Source organism: Oncorhynchus mykiss, chromosome 28 (genome assembly GCF_013265735.2).
Source record: "Oncorhynchus mykiss isolate Arlee chromosome 28, USDA_OmykA_1.1, whole genome shotgun sequence".
In the NCBI taxonomy this organism is placed as follows: Eukaryota; Metazoa; Chordata; class Actinopteri; order Salmoniformes; family Salmonidae; genus Oncorhynchus; species Oncorhynchus mykiss.
Window position 1 is genome coordinate 40,234,711 of NC_048592.1, and position 18,364 is coordinate 40,253,074.

At 46.4% G+C, this 18,364-nt stretch overlaps 1 protein-coding gene across 1 annotated transcript in view; it reads right to left on the minus strand.

Annotated features, from left to right (window-relative positions):
- Nucleotides 1-18,364, minus strand: part of LOC110508253 (piezo-type mechanosensitive ion channel component 2) — a 149,101-nt gene that overhangs the window by 66,300 nt on the left and 64,437 nt on the right. Inside the window, exons 17-23 of the mRNA XM_036966347.1 lie at nucleotides 16,107-16,350; nucleotides 15,640-15,757; nucleotides 10,410-10,572; nucleotides 7,615-7,704; nucleotides 3,773-3,835; nucleotides 3,225-3,292; nucleotides 2,889-2,969 (exon numbers count right to left, since the gene is read on the minus strand). Coding sequence (XP_036822242.1) covers nucleotides 2,889-2,969; nucleotides 3,225-3,292; nucleotides 3,773-3,835; nucleotides 7,615-7,704; nucleotides 10,410-10,572; nucleotides 15,640-15,757; nucleotides 16,107-16,350 — 827 coding nt within the window. The remainder of the gene's footprint in view (nucleotides 1-2,888; nucleotides 2,970-3,224; nucleotides 3,293-3,772; nucleotides 3,836-7,614; nucleotides 7,705-10,409; nucleotides 10,573-15,639; nucleotides 15,758-16,106; nucleotides 16,351-18,364) is intronic.

The window sequence follows — 18,364 nt, forward strand, 5'->3', positions numbered from 1 at the left end:
GAGATACAGTTATGTGTGTTTCCTGTTCTTCATGAGGTCACCAAATCAAACACACTCGTCATGACTGTCCATTAAACCTGTTAGGGATAGAGGGCAGTATTTTCACTTTGGATGAATTGCGTGCCCATAGTGAACTGCCTCCTACTCTGTCCTAGATTGTTAATATATGCATATTATTATTGCTATTGAATAAAAAACACTTTGACGTTTCTAAAACTGTTTGAATTATGTCTGTGAGTATAACAGAACTCATAGGGCAGGCAAATTTCCAAACAGGAAGTGGAAATTCATGACTGTCCCATAAGTGTCCACGAACCACTCCCACATTCTCAAAAATAGAAATATTGTTTAATTATTCCAACTTTTGATGTCCAAGGGTCTCTCTGTGTTCCACAGTTAACATTCCAACCTTGAACACTACAGAGCATATAGGCAGCGTATTTTATAGCCAACATAAAACAGCAGACTTCCCCCTCTACGAGAGAGAGCTGTAGAGAGGACCCACTGTAACCTGATCCTTCCGATCGTCACAGGAGAGTCATGACACTCCCCCTCTACGAGAGAGAGCTGTAGAGAGGACCCACTGTAACCTGATCCTTCCGATCGTCACAGGAGAGTCATGACACTCCCCCTCTACGAGAGAGAGCTGTAGAGAGGACCCACTGTAACCTGATCCTTCCGATCGTCAGGAGAGTCATGACACTCCCCCTCTACGAGAGAGAGCTGTAGAGAGGACCCACTGTAACCTGATCCTTCCGATCGTCACAGGAGAGTCATGACACTCCCCCTCTACGAGAGAGAGCTGTAGAGAGGACCCACTGTAACCTGATCCTTCCGATCGTCAGGAGAGTCATGACGTATATAACATATTCTAAGATGGATTGAATGAAAAAATCCTCATCAATCTACACACATAATGACAAATCTGAAAACAGTATTTTAGAATTTAAAAAAAATGTATTACAAATTTAAAAAACATATATCTTATTGACATAACTATTCAGACCCTTGGCCATGAGACTCTAAATTGAGCGCAGGTGTATCCTGTTTCCATTGATCATCCTTGAGATGTTTCTACAACATTACTGAATTGTGTCGAGGCACAGATCTGGGGAAGGGTACCAAAAAATGTCTGCAGCATTGAAGGTCCCTAAGAACACAGTGGCCTCCATCATTCTTAAATGGAAGAAGTTTGGAACCACCAAGAGTCTTCCTAGAGCTGGCCACCCGTCCAAACTGAGCAATCGGGGGAGAAGGGCCTTGGTCAGGGAGATGACCAAGAACCCCCCTGGTCACTCTGACAGAGCTCCAGAGTTCCTCTGTGGAGATGGGAGAACCTTCAAGAAGGAAACTATCTCTGCAGCACTCCACCAATCAGGCCTTTATGGTAGAGTGGCCAGCTGGAAGCCACTCTTCAGTGAAAGGCACATGACAGCCCGCTTGGAGTTTTCCAAAAGGCACCTACAGGATTCTCAGACCATGAGAAACAAGATTCTCTGGTCTGATGAAACCAAGATTGAACTCTTCGGCCTGAATACCAAGCGTCACGTCTGGAGGACTCTTGGCACCATCTCTACGGTGAAGCATGGTGGTGGCAGCATCATGCTGTGGGGATGTTTTTCATCTGCAGGGACTGGGAGAATTGTCCGAATCGTGGGAAAGATGAACGGAGCAAAGTAAAGCGAGATCCTTGATGAAAACCTGCTTCAGAGTGCTCAGGACCTCAGACTGGGGGTGAAGGTTCACCTTCCAACGGGACGAACCTAAGCACACAACCAAGACAAACAGCTTCGGGAAAAGTCTCTGAATGTCCTTGAGTGACCAAACCAGAGCCCGGACTTGAACCTGATCGAACATCTCTGGAGAGACCTGAAAATAGCTGTGCAGCGACGTGATGTCATTATGGGGAATTGTGATGTCATTATGGGGAATTGTGATGTCATTAAGGGGTATTGTGATGTCATCAAGGGGTATTGTGATGTCATTAAGGGGTATTGTGTGTAGATTGACGAGGAAGAAAAACAGCTCAACCCGTTTTAGAATGAGGCTGTAAACGTAACAAAATGTGGGAAAAGTCAAGTGGTCTGAATCATTTCTGAATATAGAAATGGGATGTTCACGGGATAAATAATATAAGGAATGAAACAACAGGGGATGATGCAAAAAAAAATCTATTCAATTCAGAAACAGGCCACCACAGAGAAGAACTGTGGAAGATTTTAGGTACGGATCTGTGACTAGAAAAAGCTTTTGAAAAGCTTTTCAGCCTTATTGATTTTATCATTGCGATATTTAAGCCTATTTCAGGTGTGTATTATATTGCTCTGGATTTTTTTCTCTTGTGGTCTGTTGATGATAAGAACTAGAACAGAGATAGAATTCTTCACCCTCTTTCCAGGAAGAGAAAGGGGAGATACATTTTATCTCTGTTGAATTAATACATTATTTCACAATGAGAGATTCCCTACTGTGGCCTCCTAAGAACCACACCCCAAAACATAACAGGCATCAGTTGTTGTATTTTCTCTCAGTGGAATATTCTGTCTCTTTAAGGCCCCATTTTATGCACAAATACATGATTTCATTGCCATTAGTTGAGGCATATTGTCTTATTTCATTAAAGGAAATCAGAACAGCATCCTGCCTGTATATTTCTGATGTTTTGGGGTTCATCAATCAATTAACCAACCAATCAATCAACCAATAAACAAATCGATCAATCAATCAAACAAGGGGCCTTAAATAGAGTCAGAAAAGGACTGAGGTCACGACGGAATGTTTTCAGGGCGTCTGGAGCCCCAGGTGCAGCATGGAAATCCTCTGTGAGTTCTGGTCAAGGACACAATAGCCAATCAGAGTGGAAGAAAAAAAAGGCGTGGTCAACCTACTGGAGGCGTGGTCAACCCAAGGCTGCCACCACCGCTTTTTTTTAGTCTTAGATTGTTCTTGTTTTTGTTCTTTCTCTCTCTCTCGCTCTGCTCCTAAAATACAAATAGTTTCACAGGTAGATCAATGCTTCATTCAGAGCTCGTGAAAAAATTAAACAACTATTTTTCTTTATAAGTATGTTTTAAAAACATTTTTTTAAACATAAGCACCAGTACCACAACATTGCTTACAGTGATTATTTCATATAATGATGGTGAGTGTATGAAAATCTATTCCAAGGTTTCCTAAACATTCCATGAGAACAACACCATTGTCATCCTCATCCTCCCCCTCACCCTGCTGCTCCTGTGGAAGGATGGGGTTCTCTCTGTCTCCAGACTCCTGTGGAAGGATGGGGTTCTCTCTGTCTCCAGACTCCTGTGGAAGGATGGGGTTCTCTCTGTCTCCAGACTCCTGTGGAAGGATGGGGTTCTCTCTGTCTCCTGACTCCTGTGGAAGGATGTGGTTCTCTCTGTCTCCAGACTCCTGTAGATGGATGGGGTTCTCTCTGTCTCCAGACTCTTGTGGATGGATGGTGTTCTCTCTGTCTCCTGACTCCTGTGGAAGGATGGGGTTCTCTCTTTCTCCAGACTCCTGTGGAAGGATGGGGTTCTCTCTGTCTCCAGACTCCTGTGGAAGGATGGGGTTCTCTCTGTCTCCAGACTCTTGTGGATGGATGGTGTTCTCTCTGTCTCCTGACTCCTGTGGAAGGATGGGGTTCTCTCTGTCTCCAGACTCATGTGGAAGGATGGGGTTCTCTCTGTCTCTAGACTTCTGTTCAAGGATGGGGTTCTCTCTGTCTCCAGACTCCTGTAGATGGATGGGGTTCTCTCTGTCTCCTGACTCCTGGCTCAACATCTTCTTCCCTCTCTTAAACTTCTCCTGGCGCTGCTTTATACGGTCCATCCTGAGAAAGAGAGAGAGAGAGGGGGTGGAGGATAAAAAGAGAGAGAGGGGGGTGGAGAGAGAGAGAGAGAGAGAGAGGGAGGGAGAGAGGGGGAGACAGAGGGGGTGGAGAGAGAGGGGGTGGGGTATGGGGGAGATAGAGAGAGAGGGGGAGATAGAAAGAGAGGGGGTGGAGAGAGGGGGAGATAGAGAGAGGGGGGAGAGGGGGGGTGGGGTGGAGAGAGGGAGGGGGAGATAGAAAGAGGGAGGTTGGGTGTAGAGAGAGAGAGGGGGGAGATAGAGAGAGAGGGTGGTGAAGAGAAAGGGGGAGATAGAGAGGGGGTGGGGTGGAGAGAGAGATAAAGAGAGATAAGGGGGAGAGAGAATGACCATGGGGTGGGGGAATGACCATGGGGGGGAATGACCATAGGGGGGGAATGACCATGGGGTGGGGGAATGACCATGGGGTGGGGGAATGACCATAGGGGGGAATGACCATAGGGGGGGAATGACCATAGAGGGGAATGACCATAGGGGGGGAATGACCATAGGGGGGGAATGACCATAGGGGGGAATGACCATAGAGGGGAATGACCATAAGGGGGGAATGACCATGGGGGGACTGACTTTGGGGGTGGAATGACCATGGGGGGGAGGGGGGGGGAATGACGATGGGGGGAGTGACCATTTGGGGGAATGACATAGATATAGCAGTTAATTTAGTACTAATATACATACTATATACTATATATACATACTATATATACTATATACTAATATACATACTATATATACTATATACTACAGTGAGGGAAAAATGTATTTGATCCCCTGCTGATTTTGTATGTTTTCCCACTGATAAAGAAATGATCAGTCTATAATTTTAATGGTAGGTTTATTTGAACAGTGAGAGACAGAATAACAACAACAAAAATCCAGAAAAACCCATGTCAAAAATGTTGTAAATTGCATTTTAATGAGGGAAATAAGTATTTGACCCCCTCTCAATTAGAAAGATTTCTGGCTCCCAGTTGTTTTTTATACAGGTAACGAGCTGAGATTAGGAACACACTCTTAAAGGGAGTGCTCCTAATCTCAGTTTGTTACCTGTATAAAAGACACCTGTCCACAGAAGCAATCAATCAGATTCCAAACTCTCCACCATGGCCAAGACCAAAGAGCTCTCCAAGGATGTCAGGGACAAGATTGTAGACCTACACAAGGCTGAAATGGGCTACAAGACTATCGCCAAGCAGCTTGGTGAGAAGGTGACGACAGTTGGTGCGATTATTCGCAAATGGAAGAAACACAAAAGACCTGTCAATCTCCCTCGGCCTGGGGCTCCATGCAAGATCATGAGAACGGTGAGGAATCAGCCCAGAACTACACGGGAGGATCTTGTCAATGATCTCAAGGCAACTGGGACCATAGTCACCAAGAAAACAATTGGTGAACACACAACGCCGTGAAGGATTGAAATCCTGCAGCGCCCGCAAGGTCCCCCTGCTCAAGAAAGCACATATACATGCCCGTCTGAAGTTTGCCAATGAACATCTGAATGATTCAGAGGACAACTGTGTGAAAGTGTTGTGGTCAGATGAGACCAAAATGGAGCTCTTTGGCATCAACTCAACTCGCCGTGTTTGGAAGAGGAGGAATGCTGCCTATGACCCCCAAGAACACCATCCCCACCGTCAAACATGGAGGTGGAAACATTATGCTTTGGGGGTGTTTTTCTGCTAAGGGGACAGGACAACTTCACCGCATCAAAGGGACGATGGACAGGGCCATGTACCGTCAAATCTTGGGTGAGAACCTCCTTCCCTCAGCCAGGTCATTGAAAATGGGTCGTGGATGGGTATTCCAGCATGACAATGACCCAAAACACACGGCCAAGGCAACAAAGGAGTGGCTCAAGAAGAAGCACATTAAGGTCCTGGAGTGGCCTAGCCAGTCTCCAGAACTTAATCCCATAGAAAATCTGTGGAGGGAGCTGAAGGTTCGATTTGCCAAACGTCAGACTCAAAACCTTACTGACTTGGAGAAGATCTGCAAAGAGGAGTGGGACAAAATCCCTCCTGAGATGTATGCAAACCTGGTGGCCAACTTCAAGAAATGTCTGACCTCTGTGACTGCCAACAAGGGTTTTTGCCACCAAGTACCAAGTCATGTTTTGCAGAGGGGTCAAATACTTATTTCCCTCATTAAAATGCAAATCAATTTCTAACATTTTTGACATGCGTTTTTCTGGATTTTTGTTGTTGTTATTCTGTCTCTCATTGTTCAAATAAATCTACCATTAAAATTATAGACGGATAATTTCTTTGTCAGTGGGCAAACGTACAAAATCAGCAGGGGATCAAATACTATTTTGCCCTGACTGTATATATACTAATATACATATGAACCACTGCAACAGGAGAAAGACCGTCCATGTGGGAGCAGCAGGTCAGGGAGAATTTACTGCCCGTCTGAGTGACGGAAGCGGGGAGAACAGGTTTGAGTGGCTTTGACGTCCCTGATGATCTTCTTGGCCTTCCTGCGACACCTGGTGTTGTAAGTGTCCTGGAGGACAGGCAGTGTGGACCCAATGGTTTGTTCGCCTGCACGTATCACCTTCTGAAGAGCCTTGCGGTCAGCCGCCGTAGAGTCTGCTGTACCAGGCTGTGATGCAGCCTGACAGTTTGCTCTCGATGGTGCTCCTGTAGAACACTGCGAGGGCCCTCAGGGACAGCCCAAATTTCTTCAGCATCCAGAGGTTGAAGAGTCACCTTCTTCACCAAGGTGTCCGTGTGGTTACACTGTTTCAGCTTCTCTGAGATGTGGACGCTGAGGAATTTGAAGTTATTGACCGTGTCCACGGCGGCCCCTGTTGATGAGGATGGGGGGCGTGTCCAGCCTGGTTCCGCCTGATGTCCACAATCAGCTCCTTTGTTTTGCAGATGTTGAGAGAGAGGTTGTTTTCCTGGCACCACGCCGTCGTTCTTGTTGGTGATTCAGGCCTACTACTGTCGTGTCGTCAGCTAACTTGATGATGGAGTTGGAACTGAGTGAAGCCACTCAGTCGTGGGTATATAGGGAGTACAGGAACGGACTGAGGGCACACCCTGGTGGGACCCCCGTGTTGAGAACCAGTGATGAGGAAGTAGTGTTGCCTACCTTCATCACCTGGGGGGGCGGCCTGTCATGAAGTCCAGGATCCAGTTGCATAGGGAGGAGAACTAGGGCCGTGAGCTTTCTAATGAGCTAATATGGTATTGAAGGCCGAGCTGTAGTCAATGAACAGCATCCTCACACTACGCATTCCTCTGGTCCAGGTGGGTGAGGGCAGGGTGAAGTGCAATGCTGATTGCATTGTTCGTGGATCTGTCAGGGCGGTAGGTAAATTGGAGAGGGTCCAGTGTACTTTATATCACGTTGCACCAATCCAACTCTGAAAAGTCTGTGCCTTAAATGGTTATGAATTTCTGCAGCGGTGAATGAACAGAAACACCTGGACTGTCACGACTTCCGTCAAAGTCGGTCCCTTTCCTTGTTCGGGCGGCATTCGGCGGTCGACGTCACCGGTCTTCTAGCCATCGCTGCTACACCTTTCATTTTCCATTTGTTTTGTCTTGTTTTATCACCCATCTCTGCTCTCCTGTACCTTTGGGCCAGGGTGGATATTAAAGCTGGTATCACCCATCTCTGCTCTCCTGTGCCTTTGGGCCAGGGTGGATATTAAAGCTGTTACCACCCATCTCTGCTCTCCTGCGCCTGACTTCCCAGCAACCAGTCACTCACCCCGTTACATGGACTTACTGTCTCTTCAGCTGTTCCATAGACTGCTTCTCTTCCTCCAGTTTGGCTCTGACTGCCTTCACTATAGTTGCCTGGAACAATTCAGCCCCTCTGAAACACACACATACATCATCACATCACAGATACATGATGACATCACAGTACCACAGCAGGGTAAGAACAGATAAATGATGACATCACAGTACTACAGCAGGGTAACAACATATACATGATGACATCACAGATACATGATGACATCACAGATACATGATGACATCACAGTACCACAGCAGGGTAAGAACAGATACATGATGACATCACAGAACTACAGCAGGGTAAGAACAGATACATGATGACATCACAGATACATGATGACATCACAGTACTACAGCAGGGTAAGAACAGATACATGATGACATCACAGATACATGATGACTTCACAGTACCACAGCAGGGTAAGAACAGATACATGATGACATCACAGTACTACAGCAGGGTAAGAACAGATACATGATGACATCACAGATACATGATGACATCACAGTACTACAGCAGGGTAAGAACAGATACATGATGACATTACAGTACTACAGCAGGGTAACAACAGATACATGATGACATCACAGATACATGATGACATCACAGTACTACAGCAGGGTAACAACAGATACATGACATCACAGCACCACAGCAGGGTAAAAACAGATACACGATGACATCACAGTCCTACAGCAGGGTAACAAACAGATACATGATGACATCACAGTACCACAGCAGGGTAAGAACAGATACATGATGACATCACAGTGCTACAGCAGGGTAACAACAGATACATGATGACATCACAGATACATGATGACATCACAGTACTACAGCAGGGTAAAAACAGATACATGATGACATCACAGATACATGATGACATCACAGCACCACAGCAGGGTAAGAACAGATACATGATGACATCACAGTACTACAGCAGGGTAACAACATATACATGATGACATCACAGATACATGATGACATCACAGATACATGATGACATCACAGTACCACAGCAGGGTAAGAACAGATACATGATGACATCACAGTACTACAGCAGGGTAAGAACAGATACATGATGACATCACAGATACATGATGACATCACAGTACTACAGCAGGGTAAGAACAGATACATGATGACATTACAGTACCACAGCAGGGTAAGAACAGATACATGATGACATCACAGATACATGATGACATCACAGTACTACAGCAGGGTAAGAACAGATACATGATGACATCACAGATACATGATGACTTCACAGTACCACAGCAGGGTAAGAACAGATACATGATGACATCACAGTACTACAGCAGGGTAAGAACAGATACATGATGACATCACAGATACATGATGACATCACAGTACTACAGCAGGGTAAGAACAGATACATGATGACATTACAGTACCACAGCAGGGTAAGAACAGATACATGATGACATCACAGTACCACAGCAGGGTAAGAACATATACATGATGACATCACAGATACATGATGACATCACAGTACTACAGCAGGGTAACAACATATACATGATGACATCACAGATACATGATGACATCACAGATACATGATGACATCACAGTACCACAGCAGGGTAAGAACAGATACATGATGACATCACAGTACTACAGCAGGGTAAGAACAGATACATGATGACATCACAGATACATGATGACATCACAGTACCACAGCAGGGTAACAACATATACATGATGACATCACAGATACATGATGACATCACAGTACTACAGCAGGGTAACAACATATACATGATGACATCACAGATACATGATGACATCACAGATACATGATGACATCACAGTACCACAGCAGGGTAAGAACAGATACATGATGACATCACAGTACTACAGCAGGGTAAGAACAGATACATGATGACATCACAGATACATGATGACATCACAGTACCACAGCAGGGTAAGAACAGATACATGATGACATCACAGTACTACAGCAGGGTAAGAACAGATACATGATGACATCACAGATACATGATGACATCACAGTACTACAGCAGGGTAAGAACAGATACATGATGACATCACAGTACCACAGCAGGGTAAGAACAGATACATGATGACATCACAGTACTACAGCAGGGTAAGAACAGATACATGATGACATCACAGATACATGATGACATCACAGTACTACAGCAGGGTAAGAACAGATACATGATGACATCACAGATACATGATGACATCACAGTACCACAGCAGGGTAAGAACAGATTCATGATGACATCACAGTACTACAGCAGGGTAACAACAGATACATGATGACATCACAGATACATGATGACATCACAGTACTACAGCAGGGTAACAACAGATACATGATGACATCACAGCACCACAGCAGGGTAAAAACAGATACACGATGACATCACAGTCCTACAGCAGGGTAACAACAGATACATGATGACATCATAGCACCACAGCAGGGTAAAAACAGATACACGATGACATCACAGTACCACAGCAGGGTAAGAACAGATACATGATGACATCACAGTGCTACAGCAGGATAACAACATATACATGATGACATCACAGTGCTACAGCAGGATAACAGATACATGATGACATCACAGTACCACAGCAGGGTAACAACAGATACATGATGACATCACAGTACCACAGCAGGGTAACAACACATACAAAGAGTTAGCTGGTATAATGGAGGTAGTTTGAACAAAAAGCTTAAAAAGGATTAGCTTAATGAAGACACACACACAGTAAGCGTATACCTGGAGGCCAGTATCTGTGAGGCCCTGATGTCAGCCACCACATGTAGGAAGTAGTAACTCATGAAGACGCGTCTCTGCAACAGCAGGAAGGCAAAACAGATACTGTCCCAGATGATCCCAGCCTCGTCGCTGGGCAGATCACACTTCTTACCACCATTCGCAGCTATAGACGCCACGGACAGACAGACAGACATAGAATGCACAACCAGCAGACACATGGAGTAGATGGAGAAGATAGATGGAGAAGATGGATGGAGAAGACAGATGGAGCAGATGGAGAAGACAGACAGGGAAGATGGATGGAGAAGACGGATGGAGAAGGCAGATGGAAAAGATGGATAGAATAGACAGAAGGAACAGATGGAGAAGACAGATGGAGCAGATGGAGGGACAGATGGAGAAGATGGATATAGAAGGCATATGGAGCAGATGGATGGAGAAGACAGGTGGAGCAGATGGATGGAGAAGACAGATGGAGAAGATGGAGAAGACAGATGGAGCAGATGGATGGAGAAGACAGATCGAGAAGATGGAGAGGACAGATGGAGCAGATGGACGGAGAGGACAGAGAAAACAGATGGAGAGGATGGAAAATACAGATGGAGCAAACAGATGGAGAGGATGGAAAAGACAGATGGAACAGATGGAGAAGACAGATGGAGAAGATGGAGAAGACAGGTGGAGCACGTGGATGGAGAAGATGGATCAGATGGATGGATCAGACGGAAAAGATAGATGGAGAATATAGATGGAGAAGACAGATGGAGAAGACAGGTGGAGCAGGTGGATGGAGAAGATGGATCAGATGGATGGATCAGATGGAAAAGATAGATGGAGAATATAGATGGAGAATATAGATGGAGCAGACAGATGGAGCAGACAGATGGAAAAGACAGATGTAGCAGACAAGTGGAACAGATGGAGAAGACAGATGGAAAAGATGAATGGAGAAGACAGATGGAGAAAACAGATTGAGTAGACAGATGGAGCAAATGGAGAAGACAGGTGGAGCAGATGGAGAAGACAGATAGAGATTATGGATATAGAAGACAGGTGGAGCAGATGGATGGCGAAGACAGATGGAGCAGACAGATGAAGAAGATGGAGAAGACAGATAGAGAGGATGGATGGAGAAGACAGATGGAGAAGACGGATGGAGAAGTCAGATGGAGCAGATGGAGTAGACAGTTGGAGCAGACAGATGGAGCAGACAAGTGGAGCAGATGGAGCAGACAAATGGAGAAGATGAATGGAGAAGACAGAAAGGAGGAGACAGATAGAGCAACAGATGGAGAAATGGAGAAGATAGATGGATGGAAAAGACAGATGGAACAGATGGAAAAGACAGATGGGGCAGACAGATGGAGAAGATGGATGGAGAAGACAGATGGAGAAGATGGATGGAGAAGACAGATTGAGAGGACAGATGGAGAAGATGGATGGAGAAGATGGATGGAGCAGACAGATGAAGCAGATGGATAGGACAGGTGGAGCAGATGGATGAAACAGATGGAGAATATGGAGAAGACAGATTGAGCAGATGGATGGAGAAGACAGATGGAGAAGATGGGTGGAGAAGACAGATGGATCAGATGGATGGAGAAGACAGATGGAGCAGATGGATGGAGCAGATGGAGAAGACAGATGGAGCAGATGGATGTAGAAGACAGATGGAGCAGATGGAGAAGACAGATGGAGCAGACAGGTGGAGCAGATGGATGGAGAAGACAGATGGAGCAGACGGATGGAGAAGACAGACAGAGCAGATGGATAATAGAGTTGGAGCAGACAGATGGAGCAGACAAGTGGGGCAGATGGAAAAGACAGATGGAGCAGACAAATGGAGCAGGCAGAGGGTTCAGATGGAGAAGACGGATGGAGAAGACAGGTGGAGAAGATGGATGGAGAAGATGGATGGAACAGACAGATGGAGCAGATGGTAAAGACAGATGGGGCAGACAGATAGAGCAGACAGATGGAGCAGGCAGAGGGTTCAGACAGAGAAGACGGATGGAGAAGACAGATGGAGAAGATGGATGCAGAAGACAGATTGAGAGGACAGATGGAGAAGACGGATGGAGAAGATGGATGGAGCAGACAGATGAAGCAGATGGAGAGGACAGGTGGAGAAGGTTGATGAAGAGGACAGACAGAGCAGACAGATGGAGACGATAGATGGAGCAGATGGATGGAGCAGACAGTTGGAGTAGATGAGAAGACAGATGGAGCAGATAGATAGAGCAGATTGAGAAGACAGATGGAGCAGATGGAGTGGATGGAGAAGACAGATAGAGAAGACAGATGGAGCAGATGGAGAAGACAGATGGAGAAGACATATGGAGAAGATGGATGTAGAAGACAGGTGGAGCAGATGGAGAAAACAGGTGGAGCAGACAGGTGGAGCAGATGGAGAAGGCATATGGAGAAGATGGATGTAGAAGACAGATAGAGCAGATGGATGAAACAGGTGGAGCAGACAGATAGAGCAGATGGAGAAAACAGATGGAGCAGATGGATAAAACAGGTGGAGCAGACAGATAGAGCAGATGGAGCAGACAGATAGAGCATACCGATGGATAAGGCAGATGGATAAAACAGGTGGAGCAGACAGATAGAGCAGATGGAGAAGACAGATAGAGCATACAGATGGAGAAGACGGTTGGAGAATATGGATGGAGAAGACAGATTGAGAGGACAGATTGAGAGGACAGATGGACAATATGGTAGGGGAAGTCAGATGGAACAGACAGATGGAGCAGACAGATGGAGAAGACAGATGGATAAAACAGGTGGAGCAGACAGATAGAGCAGATGGAGAAGACAGATAGAGCATACAGATGGAGAAGACGGTTGGAGAATATGGATGGAGAAGACAGATTGAGAGGACAGATTGAGAGGACAGATGGACAATATGGTAGGGGAAGTCAGATGGAACAGACAGATGGAGCAGACAGATGGAGAAGACAGATGGAGAAGCCAGGTGGAGAAGACAGATGGAGCAGACAAGGGGAGCAGATGGAGTAGACAGATGGAAAATATGAATGTAGAAGACATATGGAGAAGATAGATGGAGCAAATGTAGAAGACAGATGGAGAAGACATGGAGCAGACAGATGGAGCAGATGGAGAGGACGATGGAGAAGACAGATGGAGAAAACAGATGGAGCAAATGGAGAAGATAGATGGAGAGGATGGACGGAGCAGATGGAGAAGACAGATGGAGCAGACAGATGGAGCAGATGGAGAAGACAGATGGAGAAGAAGTATGGAGAAGACAGGTGGAGAAGATGGATGGAGAAGACAGATTGAGAGGACAGATGGAGAAGACGGATGGAGTAGATGGATGGAGAAGATGGATGGAGAGGACAGATGGAGAAGAAAGATGGAGAAGGTTGATGGAGAAGACAGACAAAGCAGACAGATGGAGAAGATGGATTAAGCAGCCAGATGGAGCAGGTGAGAAGACAGATGGAGAAGACAGATGGAGCAGACAGATGGAGAAGACATATGGAGAGGACGGATGGAGCAGACAGATGGAGAAGACAGGTGGAGCAGATGGAGAAGACAGATGGAGAAGATGGGTGTAGAAGACAGATGGAGCAGACAGATGGAGCAGATGGAGAAGACAGATGGAGCAGACAGATGGGGAAGACGGATGGAGAAGACAGATGGGGAAGACGGATGGAGAAGACAGGTGGAGAAGACAGATGGGGAAGACGGATGGAGAAGACAGGTGGAGAAGACAGGTGGAGAAGATGGATGGAGAAGACAGATTGAGAGGAGATAGATGGAGAAGATGGGATGGAGCAGATGGAGAAGATAGATGGAGAAGACAGATGGAGAAGACATATGGAGAAGACGGATGGAGAACACAGATGGAGAAGACAGATGGAGCAGATGGAGAAGACAGATGGAGAAGATGGGTGTAGAAGACAGATGGAGCAGACAGATTGAGCAGATGGAGAAGACAGATGGAGAAGCCAGGTGGAGAAGACAGATGGAGCAGACAAGGGGAGCAGATGGAGTAGACAGATGGAAAATATGAATGTAGAAGACATATGGAGAAGATAGATGGAGCAAATGTAGAAGACAGATGGAGAAGACATGGAGCAGACAGATGGAGCAGATGGAGAGGACGATGGAGAAGACAGATAGAGAAAACAGATGGAGCAAATGGAGAAGATAGATGGAGAGGATGGACGGAGCAGATGGAGAAGACAGATGGAGCAGACAGATGGAGCAGATGGAGAAGACAGATGGAGAAGAAGTATGGAGAAGACAGGTGGAGAAGATGGATGGAGAAGACAGATTGAGAGGACAGATGGAGAAGACGGATGGAGTAGATGGATGGAGAAGATGGATGGAGAGGACAGATGGAGAAGACAGATGGAGAAGGTTGATTGAGAAGACAGACAAAGCAGACAGATGGAGCAGATGGAGAAGATGGATGGAGCAGCCAGATGGAGCAGGTGAGAAGACAGATGGAGAAGACAGATGGAGCAGACAGATGGAGAAGACAGATGGAGAGGACGGATGGAGCAGACAGATGGAGAAGACAGGTGGAGCAGATGGAGAAGACATATGGAGAAGATGGGTGTAGAAGACAGTTAGAGCAGACAGATGGAGCAGATGGAGAGGACAGGTGGAGCAGACAGATGGGGAAGACGGATGGAGAAGACAGATGGGGAAGACGGATGGAGAAGACAGGTGGAGAAGACAGATGGGGAAGACGGATGGAGAAGACAGGTGGAGAAGACAGGTGGAGAAGATGGATGGAGAAGACAGATTGAGAGGAGATAGATGGAGAAGATGGGATGGAGCAGATGGAGAAGATAGATGGAGAAGACAGATGGAGAAGACATATGGAGAAGACGGATGGAGAACACAGATGGAGAAGACAGATGGAGCAGATGGAGAAGACAGATGGAGAAGATGGGTGTAGAAGACAGATGGAGCAGACAGATTGAGCAGATGGAGAAGACAGATGGAGCAGACAGATGGGGAAGACGGATGGAGAAGACAGGTGGAGAAGACATATGGGGAAGACGGATGGAGAAGACAGGTGGAGAGGACAGGTGGAGAAGATGGATGGAGAAGACAGATTGAGAGGAGATAGATGGAGAAGATGGGATGGAGCAGATGGATGGAGAAGATGGAGCACCTTTAGTAACATAATTTCATCACGTTCATAAAACATGGTTTCATTGCTTCATGAAAGTAAGAGACGTACGTGTGAAGTCTCTGTTGGTGACGACCTTATACTCCTTGATGGTGCAGGCCAGACTGAGGAGCTGGATCAGCCAGCAGTTATTGACCACCAGGACATTGATGTAACCACAGGCCAGGATCTGAACACGGAGACAAAGATGTCAGATGCCTTATCTCTCATCCTCCTGTTCCCTTTAAAGTGCACTACTTCAGATAAATGGAAGGAGAAAGGCTCTGTGCCACATTATGTCAAACTACCGGACGGAAGGTACTTTTCATATCACCATCTCAGTAGTATGACAGTTCTTATGATTTGTGAAGCATCTATGTAGTGCTTATGAAGCCTTTACGAATGCTCTATGAAGCCTTTACGAGTCGTTTGAAGTGGAATCGTATGTCCTACTGTGTGTGTGTGTGTGTGTGTGTGTGTGTGTGTGTGTGTGTGTGTGTGTGTGTGTGTGTGTGTGTGTGTGTGTGTGTCCTACTCACAGACAGGATGTTCTTCATGGTGATCACAAACACGTTATAGGCGATCAGAAGGTCCCAGTAGTGGAGAATCTTTTTGATTGGTTTGAGCAGCAGCTCCCCACTGAACAGCAGGAAGTAGAAACATCCCACTATATAGCCCAAACAGAAGATACTGATACGGGTGGTGCCGGTGATGAAGATGATGGTGAGGACGAACCAGAACAGGTAGCTAAACGTGATGACCTTCAGCATGTCCAGGTAGGACCTGGAGGAGGAGAGAAGAGAAGGAGAGGAAAGAAGAGAACATGCAGGTAGACAAGCGGTTAATCACAGGTAGACTAGTAGTTAATCCCAGGTAGACTAGTGGTTAATCCCAGGTAGACTAGCGGTTAATCCCAGGTAGACTAGCGGTTAATCCCAGGTAGACTAGAGGTTAATCCCAGGTAGACTAGCGGTTAATCCCAGGTAGACTAGTGGTTAATCCCAGGTAGACTAGTGGTTAATCCCAGGTAGACTAGCGGTTAATCCCAGGTAGACTAGCGGTTAATCCCAGGTAGACTAGAGGTTAATCCCAGGTAGACTAGCGGTTAATCCCAGGTAGACTAGTAGTTAATCCCAGGTAGACTAGCGGTTAATCCCAGGTAGACTAGAGGTTAATCCCAGGTAGACTAGCGGTTAATCCCAGGTAGACTAGTAGTTAATCCCAGGTAGACAAGCGGTTAATCCCAGGTAGACTAGTGGTTAATCCCAGGTAGACTAGTGGTTAATCCCAGGTAGAACCTGGAGGAGGAGAGAAGAGAAGGAGAGGAAAGAAGAGAACATGCAGGTAGACAAGCGGTTAATCCAGTAGTTAATCCCAGGTAGACTAGCGGTTCATCCCAGGTAGCATTGCGGTTCAACCCAGGTAGACTAACGGTTCATCCCAGGTAGCCTAGCAGTTCATCCCAGGTAGACTAACGGTTAATCCCAGGTAGCCTTGCGGTTAATATCAGGTAGACTAACAGTTAATCCCAGGTAGCCTAGCGGTTCATCCCAGGTAGCCTAGCGGTTAATCCCAGGTAGCCTAGAGGTTAATCCCAGGTAGACTAGTGGTTCATCCCAGGTAGCATTGCGGTTCATCCCAGGTAGACTAACGGTTCATCCCAGGTAGCCTAGCAGTTTATCCCAGGTAGACTAGCGGTTAATTCCAGGTAGACTAACAGTTAATCCCAGGTAGCCTAGCGGTTAATCCCAGGTAGACTAGTGGTTCATCCCAGGTAGCATTGCGGTTCATCCCTGGTAGCATTGCGGTTCATCCCAGGTAGACTAGCGGTTAATCTCAGGTAGCCTAGCAGTTAATCCCAGGTAGACTAACGGTTAATCCCAGGTAGCCTAGCAGTTAATCCCAGGTAGACTAGCGGTTAATCCCAGGTAGCCTAGCAGTTAATCCCAGGTAGACTAGCGGTTAATTCCAGGTAGACTAACGGTTAATCCCAGGTAGACTAGCGGTTCATCCCAGGTAGCATTGCAGTTCATCCCAGGTAGCCTAGCGGTTCATCCCAGGTAGCATTGCAGTTCATTCCAGGTAGCATTGCGGTTCATCTCAGGTAGCATTGCGGTTCATCCCAGGTAGCATTGCGGTTCATCCCAGGTAGCATTGCTGTTCATCCCAGGTAGACTAACGGTTAATCCCAGGTAGCCTTGCGGTTAATCTCAGGTAGACTAACAGTTAATCCCAGGTAGATTAGCGGTTAATCCCGGGTAGACTAGCGGTTAATCCAAGGTAGCCTAGCGGTTAATCCCAGGTAGCCAGCGGTTCATCCTAGGTAGCATTGCGGTTCATCCCAGGTAGCATTGCGGTTCATCCCAGGTAGACTAACAGTTAATCCCAGGTAGCCTAGCGGTTCATCCCAGGTAGACTAGCAGTTAATCCCAGGTAGACTAACAGTTAATCCCAGGTAGACTAACAGTTAATCCCAGGTAGCCTAGCGGTTCATCCCAGGTAGCCTAGCGGTTCATCCCAGGTAGACTAACGGTTAATCCCAGGTAGCCTTGCGGTTAATCTCAGGTAGACTAACAGTTAATCCCAGGTAGACTAGCGGTTAATCCCGGGTAGACTAGCGGTTAATCCCAGGTAGCCTAGCGGTTAATCCCAGGTAGACTAACAGTTAATCCCAGGTAGCCTAGCGGTTCATCCCAGGTAGCCTAGCGGTTCATCCCAGGTAGACTAACAGTTAATCCCAGGTACCCTAGAGGTTCATCCCAGGTAGACTAACAGTTAATCCCAGGTAGACTAACAG